The 17,911-nt window shown below is 61.3% G+C and overlaps 8 protein-coding genes across 8 annotated transcripts; 4 read left to right on the forward strand and 4 right to left on the reverse strand.

Moving 5' to 3' along the window:
* Positions 1 to 163: 163 nt before the first annotated feature.
* On the forward strand, positions 164 to 3,061 carry COLE_00357 (uncharacterized protein; the record flags this gene model as incomplete). Its single annotated transcript, XM_018424087.2, has 6 exons — positions 164 to 817; positions 964 to 1,061; positions 1,098 to 1,359; positions 1,397 to 1,488; positions 1,526 to 2,554; positions 2,587 to 3,061. 6 exons carry the CDS (start codon positions 164 to 166, stop codon positions 3,059 to 3,061), a joined length of 2,610 nt encoding a protein of 869 aa, XP_018276466.1.
* A 234-nt stretch (positions 3,062 to 3,295) lies between these two features.
* On the reverse strand, positions 3,296 to 4,141 carry COLE_00358 (uncharacterized protein; the record flags this gene model as incomplete). The annotated part of the gene is made up of 3 exons (XM_018424088.2): positions 3,296 to 3,476; positions 3,697 to 3,968; positions 4,007 to 4,141. The coding sequence occupies 3 exons, from the start codon at positions 4,139 to 4,141 to the stop codon at positions 3,296 to 3,298; spliced, it is 588 nt and encodes a 195-aa protein (XP_018276467.1).
* A 267-nt stretch (positions 4,142 to 4,408) lies between these two features.
* On the forward strand, positions 4,409 to 6,035 carry COLE_00359 (uncharacterized protein; the record flags this gene model as incomplete). The annotated part of the gene is made up of 3 exons (XM_018424089.2): positions 4,409 to 4,644; positions 4,678 to 4,836; positions 5,000 to 6,035. 3 exons carry the CDS (start codon positions 4,409 to 4,411, stop codon positions 6,033 to 6,035), a joined length of 1,431 nt encoding a protein of 476 aa, XP_018276468.1.
* A 52-nt stretch (positions 6,036 to 6,087) lies between these two features.
* COLE_00360 (uncharacterized protein) lies at positions 6,088 to 9,096 on the reverse strand (the record flags this gene model as incomplete). Its single annotated transcript, XM_018420959.2, has 17 exons — positions 6,088 to 6,598; positions 6,636 to 6,665; positions 6,699 to 6,889; positions 6,926 to 7,032; positions 7,070 to 7,168; positions 7,200 to 7,221; positions 7,257 to 7,452; positions 7,487 to 7,585; positions 7,622 to 7,853; positions 7,888 to 8,045; positions 8,083 to 8,117; positions 8,154 to 8,254; positions 8,294 to 8,475; positions 8,512 to 8,609; positions 8,643 to 8,665; positions 8,708 to 8,985; positions 9,020 to 9,096. The coding sequence occupies 17 exons, from the start codon at positions 9,094 to 9,096 to the stop codon at positions 6,088 to 6,090; spliced, it is 2,439 nt and encodes an 812-aa protein (XP_018276469.1).
* A 619-nt stretch (positions 9,097 to 9,715) lies between these two features.
* COLE_00361 (uncharacterized protein) lies at positions 9,716 to 12,785 on the forward strand (the record flags this gene model as incomplete). The annotated part of the gene is made up of 2 exons (XM_018426075.2): positions 9,716 to 9,941; positions 9,973 to 12,785. 2 exons carry the CDS (start codon positions 9,716 to 9,718, stop codon positions 12,783 to 12,785), a joined length of 3,039 nt encoding a protein of 1,012 aa, XP_018276470.1.
* Positions 12,786 to 13,026: 241 nt separating this feature from the next.
* On the forward strand, positions 13,027 to 14,701 carry COLE_00362 (uncharacterized protein; the record flags this gene model as incomplete). Its single annotated transcript, XM_018424090.2, has 4 exons — positions 13,027 to 13,427; positions 13,478 to 13,762; positions 13,838 to 14,418; positions 14,466 to 14,701. 4 exons carry the CDS (start codon positions 13,027 to 13,029, stop codon positions 14,699 to 14,701), a joined length of 1,503 nt encoding a protein of 500 aa, XP_018276471.1.
* Positions 14,702 to 14,806: 105 nt separating this feature from the next.
* Positions 14,807 to 15,789, reverse strand: COLE_00363 (uncharacterized protein; the record flags this gene model as incomplete). The annotated part of the gene is made up of 3 exons (XM_018424091.2): positions 14,807 to 15,166; positions 15,220 to 15,339; positions 15,382 to 15,789. 3 exons carry the CDS (start codon positions 15,787 to 15,789, stop codon positions 14,807 to 14,809), a joined length of 888 nt encoding a protein of 295 aa, XP_018276472.1.
* Positions 15,790 to 15,965: 176 nt separating this feature from the next.
* On the reverse strand, positions 15,966 to 17,906 carry COLE_00364 (uncharacterized protein; the record flags this gene model as incomplete). Its single annotated transcript, XM_018424092.2, has 1 exon — positions 15,966 to 17,906. The coding sequence occupies one exon, from the start codon at positions 17,904 to 17,906 to the stop codon at positions 15,966 to 15,968; it is 1,941 nt and encodes a 646-aa protein (XP_018276473.1).
* Between the last annotated feature and the right edge of the window lie 5 nt (positions 17,907 to 17,911).

Raw genomic sequence — 17,911 nt, forward strand, 5'->3', positions numbered from 1 at the left:
GGCACCAAACACGCCGCAATATCGAGAAAACACCTTTCGACAGCGACCACGGCCTGCATCCACTTCAAACGCGCATGGGAGGTTTGACTCCGACCTAATCTCATTACGAGCTATCCAACCATACCAATCTTGACCACGATCCAGATATATCGGACTTAGCGCTATGAGCGACAGCCCCGATCTTCCAGAGATCGAGGTCCACCCCGCCCCGGCGGAGGACCCACCACCCACCCAACCATCCGCCGAGCAACACCCACCCCATGAGTCCGCCGGCCATGTTGATGGAGGCGAGGGTGACGAAAATGTACTCCCCGATGGCTTGGACCTCAACCTAGCTGCTGCACTGAGCGCCATCCCGCCGGAGGACGACGAGATGGTGGATCACGAGCATGGCCAGCTCCAAGCCCTCGACCCCGATACACTCGCCGATCTGGCTGCGCTGAGCCGCATGGAAGACGAGGAGGAGGGAGGAGGCGAGCTTGTCGTCGATGAAGGACAAGACTTCGCCGAGCTGATCGGGCAGGCGATCACCAACGAGCAGGTCCAGGAGTTCGTCGACACGTTCGGCCATGTCCAGGAGGAGGAGCAGCACGAGAGCTCTGCACCTACACCCTCAGCTCCGCCATCACAACCCTCGCAACAGATACCCCCTGCATCTCGTCGCGTCGTGCACGACTTCCGCTCCGATAGAGCGCATTCCACGGACGAGTCGGACAACGAACGGCGGGACCCCGACAGTTTGTACTATACAGAGAACGGCAAGGTCAAGCGACGGCGCAATCGCACCGTCTTGAGCTGCACAGAGTGTCACCGCAGGGTGAGTTGAGCTTTGTGACATCCATAAGCAGCGCTGACATCAGAAACGTACGTCGAAGCTAGCCACTAGAGAAGATACTGACGCGTTCCCCTTTTCATCACAACAGAGCATGTGAGGTGTTGTTCCAGGACTGAGGCTGACCTCAGTGCGATCGGAACATTCCTTGCGGCCGATGTATCAAGCGCGGTGTTCCCAGCATGTGCCAGATGGAGGCACCGCCGGGCACTCAGCGCAAGCGCCCACGGTGGGTCACACGTTGTGTACCGATGCTGACATCGAGACCAAACGAGGATGTACCGGTCAACTACGAGCTGGGAAGACGTGTCCAAGCGCTTGAATCACTCATTCGTTCTGCGCGCGAGACGGACCCGGATGCGACTTCGTCTGTGGCAATGGAGACTGTCATGCAGGCCACTCGGGCCGCAAACAACGGGCATCCTGAAGCGGTGAACGCACTCGCACAGCTTACCGACGTCAGCAACAACATGGCCCAGCTCACCCCGGAGGCGCAGAGTTCCCTCCTGATGGACGTTCTACATCAAGTACATGAGATTGCGAGAGACCTCCAGCTGACCGCAGCTCTCAAATGCCAGTCTTGGGCGAAGTGGCGAGGCCAGCTACTCCGATCTGCGCGATACATGGTCTGCGATCCCGTTGGCTCAGGCACAGAGGTGAGTCTACCAGCAGCTCACTCACGGCTGACATCAGCACTGTCCAGATTGAGGAGGCACACGAAGCGGACGACGCGCCAAATAAGCTTAATGTCGCGGTTCACGGGTTCCGTGATGACAAGGGCAACCTCTACCGCCCACCGACAGTCAAGCATGCCGAGAAGAAGTTGCGAGAGGACCCCGACCTCTTCAATGTCACACTTCCGATCGAGGGGTACGCTCCATTCCTTGACCTCGGCACACGCTTGGGGTACGGCGAAGACAGCGTGGCGTACAAGAACAAGCGAATCGCAGCCATCCAGACGATGAGCGTCACCGGCGGGCTACGGATGGCGGCGATTTTCCTCAGCCGCTTCCCTGCGACTGCGAGCATGCGCTCCGTCCTCGTTCAGACGCCGGCCGCCGAGGAGGATATCGCGGCGCTGCGTGACGGCGGGCTCGACGTCAAGATGATCCGATTCCTTGACCACAAGACCGGTCTGGTTGACTGGGATGGCTTCCGTGAGGATTTGCAGTCTGCCCCTCCGCGCTCCGCGGTTCTGCTGCACATTAGCGGAGGCCTCCCTACCGGCGCCGACCTCACGGCCCAGCAGTGGCGCCAGCTCACCACTTTGCTGCTGGAAAAGCACTTGATTCCCCTGGCTGTGATGGCCTACCAGGGTCTGTCGAGCGGCGACACGAACCGCGACGCACAGCCCTTGCGGTACATGGTGCATGAGGGTCTGCCCGTCGTGCTGGTGCAGGGCTTCGACTCAACGATGGGGCTCTACGCCGACTCGCCGGCCATTATGAGTGTTGCCACGCAGAATACGAACGACCGCGACCGAGTCGACTCTCAGCTTCGCAATATTGCGCGTGCGCTGTACTACCATCCTCCTGCGTGGGGCGCGCGCCTCGCGCACATCGTATTGAGCGATGTCCGCGTCAATAAAGTGTGGCTGAGCGAGGTGCACGCGTTGGCCATGCGACTGAAGAGTGTCCGTGAGAAGCTGTACGAGCTGCTCGCGAACAAATTCAAGACGCCCGGTAACTGGGAGCACATCAAGCGGGCGTCGGGCATGTACATGTGAGCACGAAATCAGGCATCGCTAACAGCAGCACGCTCCTGCTCCCACAGGCACAGCTCGAGGCGCTCACCGCCAAGCGGCACATTCACCTGCTCCCCGAGTCGTGCGTCAACCTCGGGTGCCTGAACGCGGCCAAGCTAGAGTCACTCGCGCGCGCCGTCGACGCCGTGGTGCGCGACGCGGCGCGCGAGGCAGAGGAACAGGCGCAGGCGGCACGGCAGATGGAGCTCGCGCTCAAGGTTGCACGGGAGCGCGAGGAGCAGGCCGAGGCCGAGGCTGCGCTCGAGGCTGCGGCGGCTGCAGCGGCCGCGGCAGAGGCCGAGTCGCGCATGTTCATGGAGCAGAGCATCCAGCAGGCTATGGAGGCGCAGCGCGCGCACGAGGAGGAGGAGGAGGCACAGCGCACCGACCAGGCGAGCCTCCTCGAGGAAGTCAGGAAGGCGGCGCAGCGCGAAGAAATCGCAAGACAGGCGGAAATGATCGTCGGTCAGATTCATGGGTATTAGTGTATATTCTGTATCGTTGTTGTATGGCATGTTGTGCGAGTGGTTCTCAGTGAAGTAGGGGGCGGAATTCTGCGGCGGAGCTGATCACGCGCAGAATCAGGCATCCAGCATGCCTTCCAGTCGCACAGCGCCCATCAGTGACGGTACTCCCCCTAGCCCCTCTGATTCACACCGCCGCGGCACTCGCGGGCTGTTCACGGCCATATCGTACATCACAACCCTCTACGCGCGGACCTAGGCCTGCACGACTGCCTCGAGCTTCTTGACCTCGTCGAGACACTCGTCCAGCGGCTCCTTCCACTCGGCAATGTCCTCGGCGGATGGTGCCTTGGCGTCCTTGCGCTTTTGTGGGGCTGCGCAGATGAGGACGCACGAGGTTGCGCGCTTGGTGCCGGACGCGGCGCCGAGCTCCTCCCTGTGGGTCAGCTGTGTTCGGTCATGGGCAGCACGCCACACAACATCCGGCCTCCCGTGCCGCGACGCATGGAGCGCGTCGCCTTCGCGCTCCATCCTCAGCATTCTCGCTGTCACCGCAGTCGGCGCCGGCTGAAGCCTTCCTCCCTCACTCCGCCCCTCTCGCTACATCCCTCGTGGTGAAAGCCATGTCCACGCCTCGCACCCACGGCTCGACTCACTTGCTCAGCACCCAAGCGTACTCCACCCCCTTGGTCTCCTCCGCGAGTACCGGGAGGTGCGACACAACATCAATAGGCGTGATGTTAGCCGCAAGGAGCAGCAGACCCTTCTCGCCCTTCCGCAGGCTCTTGACGACCTCCTTCACGCCGCGCTTGAGCTGGCGAGCCTTGCTCGCCCGCTTAACCGTCTTGAACAGCTTCTTCGACAGCTTCTTGCCAGCGAGGGGCACGGCGATGGGGGCGATGGCCTCAAGGGGGACGTCGAACTCAGCCTGCCCGTCAGCCCTGCTGGTAAACACTAGCGACTCACCTTCTCCTCGGAGTCGGCGGCAAGCGACTTGCGCTTCTCCTTCTTCGCCTTCTTGTCGTCGGCGACGTCAAGGCCAGCGGCCTCGGACTTGCGCTTCTTCTTCTTCTCCTCCTTGAGCTCGGCGTCCTTGGCCATGGTTGTACTGTGGGTAGGGTGGATGAACGTCGAGGTGACCTCTGCCAACTGAAAGGGATCATCGAAATTGTCGGAGTGAATGACGTGGACTTGATACTGCCACGTGGTGAGAACGAGGAGGTCGATCGGACTCCGCCGTCTCAGGTGGAGGCCAGATAAACGCTAAGCGGCGGCAAGCGGCGGGGTCGCGTACATGACTGATTATGCGCTCTATCCTTCCGTTCTTTCTCAACTTTCGCCCACCTCGCCACTCCTCACTCCCCCGCCATGCCCGACGTTAACATCCAGACCACGATCAGTCCCTTCACCCAGGAGCCGGTGTGCACGCGCCCCCTCCTCTCCAGCACCCAGCTCGACGCCGTCGTCGCGCAGGCGGTCAAGGCCCAGAAGGGCTGGCGCAAGGTGCCTCTCGAGGAGCGCGTCGCGATTGCTGAGCGCTGGATGGCCGAGTTTGAGAAGAACACGGACCTGCTCGCTGAGGACATTGCTCTCCAGATGGGCCGGTGAGCTCCACCGCTGGAATCAGCTGATAGCAGGCCCGTTGGACAGTGCAAGGGCGAGATCAACGGCACCCTCTACCGCGCCCGCCACTTGGTCAAGATTGCCAAGGAGGCGCTCGCCCCTATTCCTCAGACCGAGACGGACGACGAGGCTAACAAGCGCTACATTATCAGGCAGCCGCTCGGTGTTGTTGTGTGAGTCACCTCGGATGGGCCCATACTTCGATTTGTCCCCTCCTTTGAATTCCTCCCGCCCCGCCCTTGTCTTGACCCGAGATAAGCGACTCGACTTAGAGCTCCAAGCGCCCTCGATCTCCCTTCTACGATTCCTCGTGCCCTCGGTTCACACTGACCCCAGCGCCATCACCCCCTGGAACTTCCCGCACCTCACGGCCGTGAACTCGGTCCTGCCCGCCCTGTTGGCCGGCAACGCCGTGATCATCAAGCCCGCCCCTCAGACGCCCGTGCCTGCCGAGCGTGTACTCGAGTGCTTCAACACCGCCGGCCTCCCCACCAACGTCCTGCAGGTGATCCACCTCTCGCAGCAGGCGACGCTAGACCTGTGCGCGGACGGCCGCGTCAACTTCGTCTCCTTCACCGGCTCCGTGCCCGGCGGACGCGCGGTGCAGGAGGCCGCGGCACACGGTAAGGGGTTCAAGGGCGTCGGCCTCGAACTGGGCGGCAAGGACCCTGCGTATGTCCGCGAAGACGCCGACCTCAAGTACACAGTCGCCAACTTGGTAGACGGCGCGTTCTTCAACAGCGGCCAGAGCTGCTGCTCCGTCGAGCGCATCTACGTCCACTCGGCTGTGCACGACGAGTTCGTCGCACAGTTCGCCGAGCTTACCCGCAAGGACTACGTGCTCGGCGACCCCATGGCCGAGGGCACCACGCTCGGGCCCGTCGTCTCGCTCGCTAGCGCCAAGCGTATTCGGAAGCAGGTCGCTGATGCCGTCGCGGCCGGCGCCACGTTGCTCGTGGGCGAGGCCGAGTTTGCCGGCGCTAAGGAGGGCACCACTCTTGTCGGGCCGCAGGTGCTTACCAACGTCGACCACAGCATGGAGGTCATGACGGAGGAAACATTCGGTCCTGTCGCCGCCATCATGAAGGTCGAGAGCGACGAGGAGGCACTTGCCCTCATGAACGACTCGAAGTACGGACTGACTGCGAGCGTGTGGACCAACCCCGACGACGCGGCTAGCATCGCTGTATTCAACAATTTCGTCGAGGAGCTGGAGGCCGGCACCGTCTACCTCAACCGTGCGGATGCGCTCGACCCAGCTGTTCCCTGGACTGGCGTCAAGGACACTGGCCGTGGTTACTCGCTCTCCGTCCTGGGTTACGGTCAGCTTACGCAGGCCAAGAGTGTCATGATGCGCGTCAAGCTCAACTAGTGTAACATATTATTTGTTGATAGAACATACATCGATGCAGGAGATACAATAATTACACAGTCGAAGCCGATCCGTTGAGCCACGTATCATAGAACTGGAGCGTTTGCTTGGAAGGCTCGTACAGTTCTTCAGCCATACCGTCTGAGGCAGCCGCCATCAGGCTCATCGTTGGCGGCGTACCGGGGGTTGGCTCGTCGATGTCCATGCCCGAGGCTATTTGCGCGGCACGCACATATCGCTGCAAGTCCTGCGGCTCGGCGGTCGAGGCAGCCGAGAGCAAGTCATCTGTATGGTAGTGCATGTACCAGTCGTACTCGCGCACGCGCTGGTCCATGTCAGGCGGGTCAAGCAGCGATGCGACCAGTGTCTCAACTGGGTGAGGAGGGGGGAGATTCTCGGTCTGGTGCTGCTCGCCATCGGGGTCCTCGTCTCTCTTGGGCGAGGCAGCCATCGCCCAGCGGCGGGCCGTACGACGTAATTCCGGTGTTCTCGATGTTGGTGAGGAAGCGTCTATAGCGCCGATGGTCTCAAATGGGCTTTGCATGCCATTCTTGTTGCGGTGGCTGGAAGTCAGCGGTCTAGTATCTGTATTTCACAAACCTTGTGAACTTGAGTGTTGAAGTCATCTCACTGAGGGTCAGCCTCATTGGGTTATCAACGTACAAAGCGTAGATTTTGTCCAACTGAGTCAGCACGGAGGGTTTGTAGTACTCGTTGAACATGGAGCGGGGTACTGCAGACTGATCTCCCAGCGAGCCAAGACTTGGTGGCTCGAGGTGCTTCTCGGTGTACCAGTGACGATAGTTTGGACGCGGTGTTCTCGCTTTGTTGGCGGCAGCAGATTCTACTCCGAGCTAGATGTCAGCTCAGGCGGAACGAAGTGAGCTCACGAAGAGATTCATGGCAGCTTGTTTGTCCGCGTCTGGGATAAGCTGGCGTGCGGTCAGGTATCGGAACCTACCAAGGATGGAGTTGTTGAAGTATCGCCTAATGTTCTCTGAAGGTTAAACCGAGTTCTGGGCTCTGCGGCTCACGGGCTAGATCTCGTGAGTGACTCGTCCATTGAGTCGCCTTCGTAGGGCGGTAGGTGTCGCGGTTGACAACGGCACTCCCCGTATACTGGTAAGCCAGAACTGAAGTCAGCGACGTCTCCAATCTGCGCACAGTCTCCATGGTCGTGATACATCTGCCCGTAAGCTTGGCTTCGCAATTGGGGCCTACCTCCGTCAACACCTCCACAGCATCGCAGGCGAAAGGCAGGTTGGGGCTGCCCAGTAAACCGAGGGCATAGAGCTGATGTCCTAACGCCCGCTTCGCTATGGCGAACTGAGCAGCGTTGGTGCGGTCGAGGCAATCGACGCAGTTGACCCGTAGAACGCCGCATTGGAGAAGCGGCATATTGCGATGCTCGTCGTTCCTGTGGGTTAGTCAAGTACTGGATGGTAACGAACGTCACCTCGTGCCTCGCTGCACCTCCATGGAAGAAATGGGTGAGCTGGATGCTCTCTTCGCACACGTCCTCCAAGATACCCATCACGTCTTGATGGCGGCTGAGGGTCAGCTATGTCACACAACCATGAGTTTACCTCTTCGCAGCCAGCGCCATGTCCCATGCGATGTATCTCATCTTCTTTCCTTCGGGCAGAAACTGGTTGAGATACTCGACGCACTCCCCATACTCGACGAGGAGTTTTGATTCACGGGGAACAGTCTCCTTGCTTTTCACAAGATTCAAGATGAAGATGGGCGCACCGTAGCGCCCCAGCAAGTTATCAAAGTGTCGCGCCGCGGGCGAATAATAGGGGTCCTTGATTGTTACTGTAGTTAGATCAGGCCGGCTGGAGGCACGCACCCTCAATCGGCGGCTTGGGAACCATCTTCTCCGATACTTGGTGCCACATGACGGGGATACTTCCGCGCAGCTGCACGAAGCTGGTGTATCCACCGTAGTCGGCGCCATCCTCGCAGTTTACGGGGTAGCCGAATGGTGTGGCAAGCGGTTCTGAGACACTGTTGTAAGCTGGTTCTCTAAGTGCGTCCGACTCACATCTGCTCAGTTTCCACTTCATTCGCCACATCGCCCTGGACGTCAGTTTTAGGTCAGACCAGTCTGCTCACATTCTCATCAGCTCCACGAGTTAAGAAGCGCACACCGGCGTGAAAGCGTGACCTTCGCGCGATGAGCGTAAGGTAGACTGTTCGGGAGAAGACATTGATTTCTGCAGTCAGCCTGCTCGCTACTTGAGAGTAAGGCTCACTCGTCTGGTCAAACGATCCATGGATGAACGGAAGCACCCACGGACTGCGGTTCTTGGGGTCCTCGAGATCAAATACTGGCTTAAGCAGGTGATGGTTCCACATAAAGCGCGTGTTGAGGCGTCGTTTAGCGTCCGGTATGGTGAGATTGAGCTGCAGCACATTCGTGATATCGTAAGAGTAGCTGAGCGGTCAACAGGAGCAACTCTGTTCAGCATACGAGAAGTAGAAGTTCTTGGATAGGTCAACTTGGTCAAAGATGCTGATGTTCCTGGAGTCATGCGAGACGGCAGAGGCTTTGGGAGAGATGGGGATGAGCTGGGGTCAACGGCGTTGAGGAAGGCGGCGCACCTTGGTCTTATCGCAGTGGTAGACTGGTGTCAGCTACGTGTCTGGCTGCAATTCTGAGAGCTTACTGTAATGTCCGCCCAACAGCCCGACGACGCTGCGCTGTGTTACTATACACATGTACCACGCCGTGGTGAACTTGACGAAGCCGACGATGCCAAAGAAGTCGTTTCCCTTCGTCAACCCGCCCTGGCTCTTGTTTCCCTCATCGACCATTCTGAGGAGTAGATCTAGCTGCTCAGTGTCGTACTCCGTCGCGTCTTCAACCACGTTGAGGTCGGCATCGGCACGGTCGATCTTGAGCACGCGATGATTACTTCCCGCCGAGGCTGTGATATAATACCGCCTGAGTGAGCAAGCATTGGAGGAGGGCGACGCACGACTTGGTCTCCCAGAGAGCGTACTGGGACAACCCCGAGGGGTCGTCTGTGTCGTCCATGGGGCGGCGGCGCGGCATTGTAAATTGCCGCTGTGTGGGGTGGCGAGAAGCGTGAAGAGGGGTTTGTTGATGGCGAGCAAGGTGATGTACAGTAGTTGCGGGGAAGCTGTGATGATGCGGGGACGAGCGTCGCTTAGCTCGCCTAGAGTGGGTGATAAGAATAGAGGGGATTATGTTCCTGGACTAATTGGGATTGTAATCGGCCAGAAAGGGCACGTGATCCAGTAGCCGCCGAGGGCAGATGAGGATTGGAAAGGCGGTTGCCGATCACACGTTCAGGCGCTCAGGCGGGCAAGCGTTTGCAGTTGCAGTGACTCGCTCCCATTTTCCAACAACCAGTGCGTTGCGCGTTCAACTTTGCATCAATTCTTCAATCTCGTCGCGCGTCTACGTCGCCTTCAAGTTATCGCACCGGCACTGATTGCCCACCTCCGCGACACTCGCCCCTGTCGTTGCCATTGATGGTCTAGTTTGTCCAATACCCTATACCCGCGACAAGAGCGCCATCACGTGGCCCCACTTATAATCTTGCCAGGGTGCGGCGACGCCATCCAGCCGCCTGCATCACCCCAGCACTCGAGAGCGCTCTTGCAGCATCGAGCCATCTCTCTGCTTTCTGCGCGCGCAGTAACGCAAGATGGTCAAGAGCACAGCACCCCTCCAGATCCGGCTCACGGAGCCTGTCATCTATCTACGAGGTACCTCCACCGGAGCCGACTTTCGAGGGCGGCCACAACAAGCGCGCGACGACGGGCCCTCGGCGGTCGTGCGTGGCCTCCTTACGTTGCGATTGAGCAAGCCGACCCGCATCCGCAACATCAGTATCACCCTCGAAGGCAACGCGCGCACGGAATGGCCGGAAGGTGAGTCGCCATGAAATTGGGCTGATGTCAGGTATCGGACCTAAGCGCACGGACACGTACGAAGAACACGAACTGATCAACGAGACCACGACGTTCTTCTCGGGTGCCGAGGAAGCAAAGGCAAACACGGCGCGGAGAAGTGCATCCGTCGGTCCTGGCGTGCTCGCGCAGTACGATCTGGACAGTGATGACGAGGACGCGCTTGCGGTGCGCGAGGAGGACGACTGGGAGACGCGAGGGCGACCCCTGCCTAGATCACTCAGTGTCCTCCCTGCCGATCCATCCGACTGGCAGGAGTGGTACCGTGATGGCATTTCTCGGGCTGGAAGCCCCGTCAACAGCGCGGCTCCCAGCCGCACCGCCAGTGTTGCCGACCTCTCATCCCTTATCAACGCTTCCGGCCAGTTGACGATCGACGAGCGTGGCCCGACGCCTGCATACTCTGCGACGAACACCCCCCCGGCTGCCACAACTCCGCCTATATCTTCTCACCCGTCATCCATCCTCCTGCACCGAGGAAGCCGTACACGTTCGCCCATGCCCAATGGGGACGGCTCGCGTCGCGCGAGCGATCAAGATGATTCAAGTGTGGCGGAAACGCCCCTTGCGCCCCCTCCCGAGGGACTCTTTGCGCATGCCACCGGCTCGCCCGTCCCGAACGTCCGGTTCAACGAAGGTGCGGCGGAGGCCGCACTCGCGGCCGCCGCAAAGGCGGAGGAGGAGGACAACGGGCTTCGGCGGACCGCCTCGGCTCGATCGGGGGTCGAGGAAGACTCCGACTATCATCCGGTGAGAGACACGACATTAACGGCGCACAACACCCCACACCATTCGCCTGCGCTTCTGGCCCACAACGCCTCCGCACCCGACCAAACATCACCACATCTCGAGCGGATTGCGTCGCACAACCCACCAGAGCTCACGCTGCCGCCAGCAACCCGGCGGCAGAGCAGCTTGCGCACCGAGGTCGACAGTGAACCAAGCGAGCTAAGCCGGCGCAGTTCGCGTCCCAGGCCAGGGTCAATTGCAATCCACGACGACTCGAGCAGCTCATTGGCGAGCCCTGCCGTTCCCGACGAGCGTGGGCGCGAGCGCCATCACCATCGTTTCAGCTTGGCTGCAGCCTTGCGTGGTCTAAGTGGTCACCGGAGCGCGTCGCGGAATCAGACGGGCAGCCGACCTGGGAGTCGTGCAAGCAGCCGCACGCGTGGAGTTGACACGCCAAGAACACCCAACTTCGAAGCAAGCGAAATGTCGCGCAACGCGAGCCTGCAGAACCTGCCCTCGCTGCGTTCTGGCGCGCGGAGTCGCGCATCTTCTCCTACTGGGCGCGCCGACCGTACTGAGAGCCGCGGGCGAACGCGGCACAGACTATTTGGCAAGCAGGAGCCGGCTGATGAGCACGCAGGTCATACCTGGAAGGAGTTCCGGAAGGGTGTGTATAACTATCCCATCTCGTTCACCATCCCGGCCAACGCTCCACCAACAGTGCATGCCGAGTTCGGCAGCGTGATCTATCGCCTCAAGGCGACGGTAGTGCGTGTCGGCGCGCTCACGCCCAACCTCGTGGAGGAGAAGGAGGTGCTCATGATCGCGGGGCCGCAGGAGGACGACATGGAGGAGACGGAGAACGTGATAGTCGAGCGGCAGTGGGAAGACCAGATGCGCTACCAGATCGCGCTGAGCGGCAAGGCGTTCCCCATCGGGGGTTCAATCCCCATCGCCATCAGATTGATGCCTTTAGCCAAGTGCAAGATCTTCCGGCTCACAATTGCGCTAGAGGAGAAGACTGACTACTTTGCCGCCAACAAGAAGGTGGCGCGCCACGAGACGCCACGACGCTTCATCCTCTTTGCGGCCAAGAATCAGGATCGCAAGGATCGGGGTGACCCACTCCTCCCGATCCTGTCCGAGTCGAGCACTGCGGCAAAGGACTCGCCTCTCGCCCCGCTTGCGCGGCAGGCGGCACTGAACAACCCACGCGAGTTCAGTCAGCTTGTCCACCCCGAGGACGACGTCTACGCCTCCCTCCTGGACCCCATGGGTCCATGGCACCTCGAGAAGGACCTAGTGGTTCCAGATTGTGCGAGCCGCATCAAGTTCACAACCAAGCACGAGAGCACGAACATGAGCGTGCAGCACTGGCTCAAGGTCACGATTCGCGTGGAGCGTGGCGACGACAAGGCTATCGACAACAAGGGCCGCCGGAAGCAGTTTGACATCATCATCGAGACGCCACTCAAGATGCTCGACTGCCGCGTCAACACGCAGTACAACTCGCTTCCCTCATACGACCGGGTGGACATGGAGGCGTCTCCCTTAGGACGAGGGTGTGCGGTCCACGCGCGTGCCGAGCAGCAGAAGATCAACACGGGCAACGTCCTCATCGGCGCCGGTGCCTCTGTGCTCTCGACCTTGACCCACCCGGCTCAGCTGTATCACATGAGCGAGCGCTCCTCGCCCGCTGGCACGCCGGGACATCTGACCCCGCACGCCCACACAGTCGCGCACACCGGTGCGCACACGCCGATCTCGCCCGGCGCCATCTCGCCGCCGCTGCCCGGACACGGGTCGCACGCCCCCGGTCAGCCAGAGCACGACGACTCGCTCCTTGAGCGAAACATCGTGTACGACCGCTTGATCAGCGGGCAGGAGGCCGAGACGGGCGAGAAGCCACCCACGTACAAGGAGGCTGTGGCGCACGCTATCCGCTCGGCGCGCTCAGCGAGCCGCGCGGGTAGCCGCAGCAGGCCCGTGAGCGTTACCCGTGCAGGAGGGAGCCGGCCCGCGAGCAGCGCCGTCAGCCGCCGCTCCAGCCCCACGCGGATGTATATTGAGGAGTAGGACGGTATGCTCGTACAGATTAAATGTCACTGTACATGTTGCGAGCGCTGCAAGTTTTGGAGTGTTTGTGACAAGGACCCAGTGCAGGTGCGCAGATGAAGTCCTCCGGTCACGTTCGGCGTATCGCAATTCGTTTCCCCCCCCCCCTCACAACAACACGTCTGCTCCCGCACCTGAATAGATGTATCGTTTTTCTTCCTATTTTCTTCTCATCCTCCCACCTCCACATCCAAGGTCCACCATGGCCTACGAGCCACAGATGGACCTCACCCGCGAGCTCGAGAACCAGGCGGCCGTCGAGGCCGTCGCGGCCGCCGTCGCCGCGCAAGACGACTACCCCCCGCAGCCGGGGCACGGTCCGCCTCCGCCGCCAGCGTACGCTCGCGCCCGACACCCCTACCCCTTCGGCCCGCCGCACCGGCAGGCGCCCGACTCGCCGCTATCCAATTCGCAGCAGCTCCTGGTGCTCCGCGAGTTCTACGCGCGGAATCCGAACCCCAGCAAGCGTGAGCTCGAGATGCTGGCCGAGCGGACCGGCAGGCCGTGGAACAAGATCCGCGAGTACTTCCGCCAGCGGAGGAACAAGCTGCGCGGATTGAGCGACCTGGAGGCGATGGAGGAGCCGGGGCGGGCGAGCAGCTGGTGCGTCGAGGAATGAAAGAGGGAAGGTGGGGATGCAGAGCTGATGGCAGGCTGCAAGTCACGTATCGTGCTGGACCGCCCACCGCCTCCGTATCCCAGCTCGCCGTGTACAACGCGTACAAGACGCGTTTTGATCCGTACACCACGTCCGCTCCGCTCCTCGGAGGGCAGGAGCTGATCCAGCTCGCGTGCTCCACCTTCCCTGGCTGCGAGATGGCGCGCGACGAAGGCGATTACGTGCTGCGCGGGCTGCGGGATAAGGACGGGGAGGTCGTTGAGGCCGAGTGGGACAGAGGCGTAGACGCGATGGTCGAGCCTCTGCGGGGTACAACTTGGTGAGTGCTCCTTGGGGCGAGGATAAACCCCTCGTTGCCTGAAGACTGAACCGCGTTTCCAATGACTGACTCCAGGCTCCTTAGCAACTACCAGCACCAGGGAGAAGGAGGCGGACCCTCTCCAACCCAGGCGGAGCTGTATACAGCGTACGCGGCGCGCTTCTCCTCCATTGCCTCTGAGAACAACGAGGAGCAAACGGCCGATCAGAGCGTGGACCATTCCGTGGAGCAGAGCGTAGATCAGAGCGGCGTCGATCTTGCCGAGCTGGATGCGGCCGAGCACGCTGATCTCAAGGATTTCGAGACCAACATGGGCATGGAGGGCGACATGTTCCTGCCCCAGGACGCGGAACATCAGCACGAGCAGCATCAATCCCACGAGCACAGCCAGAGCGAGCAGCAGCAGCAGGAGCAGCACGGACAGGAGGGACAGGACCAAGGGGATGGGCATGAGCCACAACCAGAACACCGGCCACCAACTCGGATGCTCAACCCTGTTGAGCTGATCGCGCTCACCCGCATGACGTTTCCCAAGTGCGAGCCAGCAGTCGACGAGGACGGAAGATTCGTCATCCGCGGACTGGAGCGGCGCGAGGGGGTCGAGAAGGGGCGCGTGATCAAGACGGCTGACATGTTCCCGTTCGCGCTGGCAAACGGTGGGTACGAGCGGGCAGAGTTCTCACCGACCGATAGCTGATTCCAGCACCCGCTCCGTCCGACCCCGCACATCCTTTCACCTCCTTACTCAAGCGTAAGCTCGCACTTCTCAATCCTGAGCCAGACGAGCCATCAAAGCGCCGTAGTGGCATTGGGGTCAACATTGCCGTCGACGCCGAGCCGGAGTTGACGGACGAGGATCGCGAGCTGCTCGATGGCTTACGGCGATTCCGCCATTCGAAGCTGGGGAGAGAGGTGCGTGACACATGCGTGCAGCAGTAGGTACCACTGCAGGATGGGGCCATCAGCGCAGTCTGCAGGAAGTCAAACGAACATTCAAAGATGTAAAGTATACTATTATTGCATGTAACAAATACCCTACATACTTCATCGCGGCCGGGCACCGTATCCACTGCTCTGCACATGGTCATACCGCGCGACCCGCCCGCCCGCCGCGCTTGTCGGCCGGCTCCGCGTTGGGATACCTGTCCCTCTTCCTGCCCCAGTCGTGCTACCAGTGGCAGCTCGCCGTGCCCCGTAGCCAGAGCTGGCACCAAAGCCGCCACGTCCACGACCTCGCCCGCGCGCAGCCTCACGCGCCCGTTCCCGTTCCCGTTCTCGCTCACGCTCGCGCTCCTTCTCTGCCTCGGCCTCAGCGGCAGCCCGCTCCGCGGCCAGCCGTGCCTCCTCTTCAGCTTGAAGGGCAGCGAGACGCCGTTCCTCAGCAGCATGAAATGCCGCAACGTCCTGGCGTCAATGTATGTCCGCGTAGCGCAAAACATGCCCAACCACGAACTCACATCGCTCATGCCCGTCCACTTGGGATTCAAGAGCAATTGCTTGGTATGGTGCGTCTGGCTCATGAGGCCCACATAGTCGTCGAGCAGGGCGCGGCTCTGCCGCACCTTCTCTTCAAGGCGCTGGGGTCAGCCTGCTATTATACCACAAATGCCGTGACACACCTCATTATGCCCCTTCGCAGCAACGAGCGCGTTCAAAAACCCGTCCATGACGCCATTGATGCGGCGCAGCTCGACGAGCGACGCGCGCAGCCGCTCCTCGCGCGCGCCAGCGTCTTCCTCCTTCTCCGTCTCAGATTCCACATCGCCGCGTGGACGCGGCGCCGGAGTAGGAGACGAGCGCCCGCTCGATCTACTCGATCTGCTCGCCTCGCCGTGGGTGCTCTCGGTGAGACTCGGGTCTGCGGGGCGGAATGGCGCGCGGGGGGCTGCGTGCGCCGGTGGAGGTAGGCCGAGCGGATGTGGGCCCGCGTCAAAGCTATCGTCGGCGAGCGAGAGGTCCGCGAGCTGCAGGCTTTCGTTTTCAAAGTCGCGCAGCGGGCGCAGGACGAATGGCGAGTCGGCGTCCATGTTGCGGGATGTGATGATGCGAGATGGAATCGCGAGGAATGGACGCGTTTGTTTTCACGCGACTTGCCACTTGGCGACGGCTAAACCGGGTATTTATTGAACTACCAGAAGCAGCACCCACTTGCGATGTATCCGTGCATAGTAGTACAAAATGCAATGCGTCTAGCTCCAGCCCTCTAGTCCACTTGGTCGAGACTTTCCTCCGACCGATGCTCCAACCGATGCGAGGCCCCTCCTCTGCGCTCTTTCGCCGACGCCTTCCAGCCCTTGCGCCGCTCAGTCTGGAACTGCGCGCGCGGGAGGTAGTTGGCGAACTCGTCCAGGTCGCGATACAGCCCTGCGAGGTAGTCTGGCGCAATGAATTTACGGCTGTTACGCTGGAACCGCAGCTCTCTGGGCGACATATCCAGTGGGGCGAGCATGACGCGCTCGTTGACCACCTTGTGCTCGCAGTGCGGTGTCTCAGCGGATGCAATGACGTCGATCTTCTGCGTTGTCCATGCGATCACCCGTTCGAGGAGGGGGACTGTGCGCGGCGCATACCGGTCGTACGCTGTCGTGTACTCGGCCAGCGTGGTCGCGAACCACTCAGGCGATATCCTCACAGGGCGCGGGAGGGCGGTGCGCTCGGCCGGTGGCGCGGCGAGGTACGCGGACAGCCAGACAGAGTCGGCTGTGAAGGCGTCGACCACGCACACTTCCAGAATGCGCTGGAGGAGACCTCTCTCACCCTCCGCCCGCGCGGCCTTGAGAAGGAGCAGCACCGTGTCCGCGTCGTAACATTTGCTCTCGGCGACCGTCGCCGCGTTGGCGACAACGTCCCGCGGCCACACGGGCTGCCGGAGGTAGTCGGACACATTCCGGACCGTTTGGTAGTCGCGCGGTGAAGAAACCGTTTCAGGCTCGGTTGCAAGGTGTTCAGATGCCGATGTGGATCCAGCGGGAGGTGGGTGCGCCGCTTCAAAGTACGTTGCCCGGTTCACTTTCCGCCCCCACCAGTTCGTCCGGTCTGGGTCGCTCTCGGCCTTGGCCGTTTCCGACTCGAGGGTAGGCACATCATCCTCGTCTTCTTCTTCGAAGGCGCGCTCGCGTGGTGGTCGTGATGCGGAAGTGAGCACGTCAAACGCCGCGAAGAGTTGGTATGCGTTCATGCCGGACAAGCGGAGGTAATCCAGGACGGCATTCAGAACGGCAGGTGGCATGGGGCGGAACTCGCTGCGGCGCTCGGCCAGCTGGTCCGCTGAGAGGGGGATGGCGTTGATGTCGAAGCCATATGCTCGCTCCAGCACCGCGCGGAAGATACGATGGAGCGCCTCCATCGCCTCCGTGATGCGCGCGCTGTCTGTCCCCCGCGCCTCGATGAGCTGCATAAGCGCAGCAAGATCAGCACTTGCAACACAGAGGATGCGATGTGTGATTGGAACAGTCTTCACCTTCGCATCTCCGAAGACTGCGAAGGCGTCCCAGAACGAACGGTACGCCGCGTCCAATTCCACCTGCTGCGGCGCGACGAATGCAGCTCGCGCATTCCTCGCCCACCGCGATACTGTGCCGAGGCGAAGCTCGGCAAACTCGCGGTCCTTCCGCAACCTGGGGGGCAACACCTGCCACACGCTCTCGACGGCGCCGACGGCGCCGACCTTCAAAAGACACTGGAGGACAAACTGCCAGTCGGCACGCGTGTCGATGTCGCGTTCGACCATCTCAGAGATAACAGACCGCAACTTGCGTCCCCAGGTGTCGGCGAGCTGGTCGTTCATCGCCTTGCGCTTTCGCGGCGGGGCGCGCTGAACCGCCCTCCAGCCGGCGTCGTGGCGGGGGACGATTGCGCGCAGAATCGAGTGCATGCTCTCGGGCGAGAGTGAGGCGCGCTCCACAGGCGACAGTGAAGTGAATGCTTCGTACAACTTGTTGCGCGCACGGTTTGCGCCCCGTCCTTGAGCCTCGGCGAGGAGGGCCGACATCTTGCCTGCCAAGGTGTCGGGAGGGAGAGGCTGGTGTCCGGGGACGGCGGCGGAGTGTGCTGAGGGTGGTGGCGGCGCCTCTGCGGCGGCCGCGGTGGCCAAACTCCGCAACAGGAGGGCGCGCGAGGGCCCGGCGAGGCGGCGTGTGAGCATCGCGC

Source organism: Cutaneotrichosporon oleaginosum, assembly GCF_008065305.1.
Source record: "Cutaneotrichosporon oleaginosum strain ATCC 20508 chromosome Unknown ATCC20508_contig01, whole genome shotgun sequence".
Taxonomy (NCBI): Eukaryota; Fungi; Basidiomycota; class Tremellomycetes; order Trichosporonales; family Trichosporonaceae; genus Cutaneotrichosporon; species Cutaneotrichosporon oleaginosum.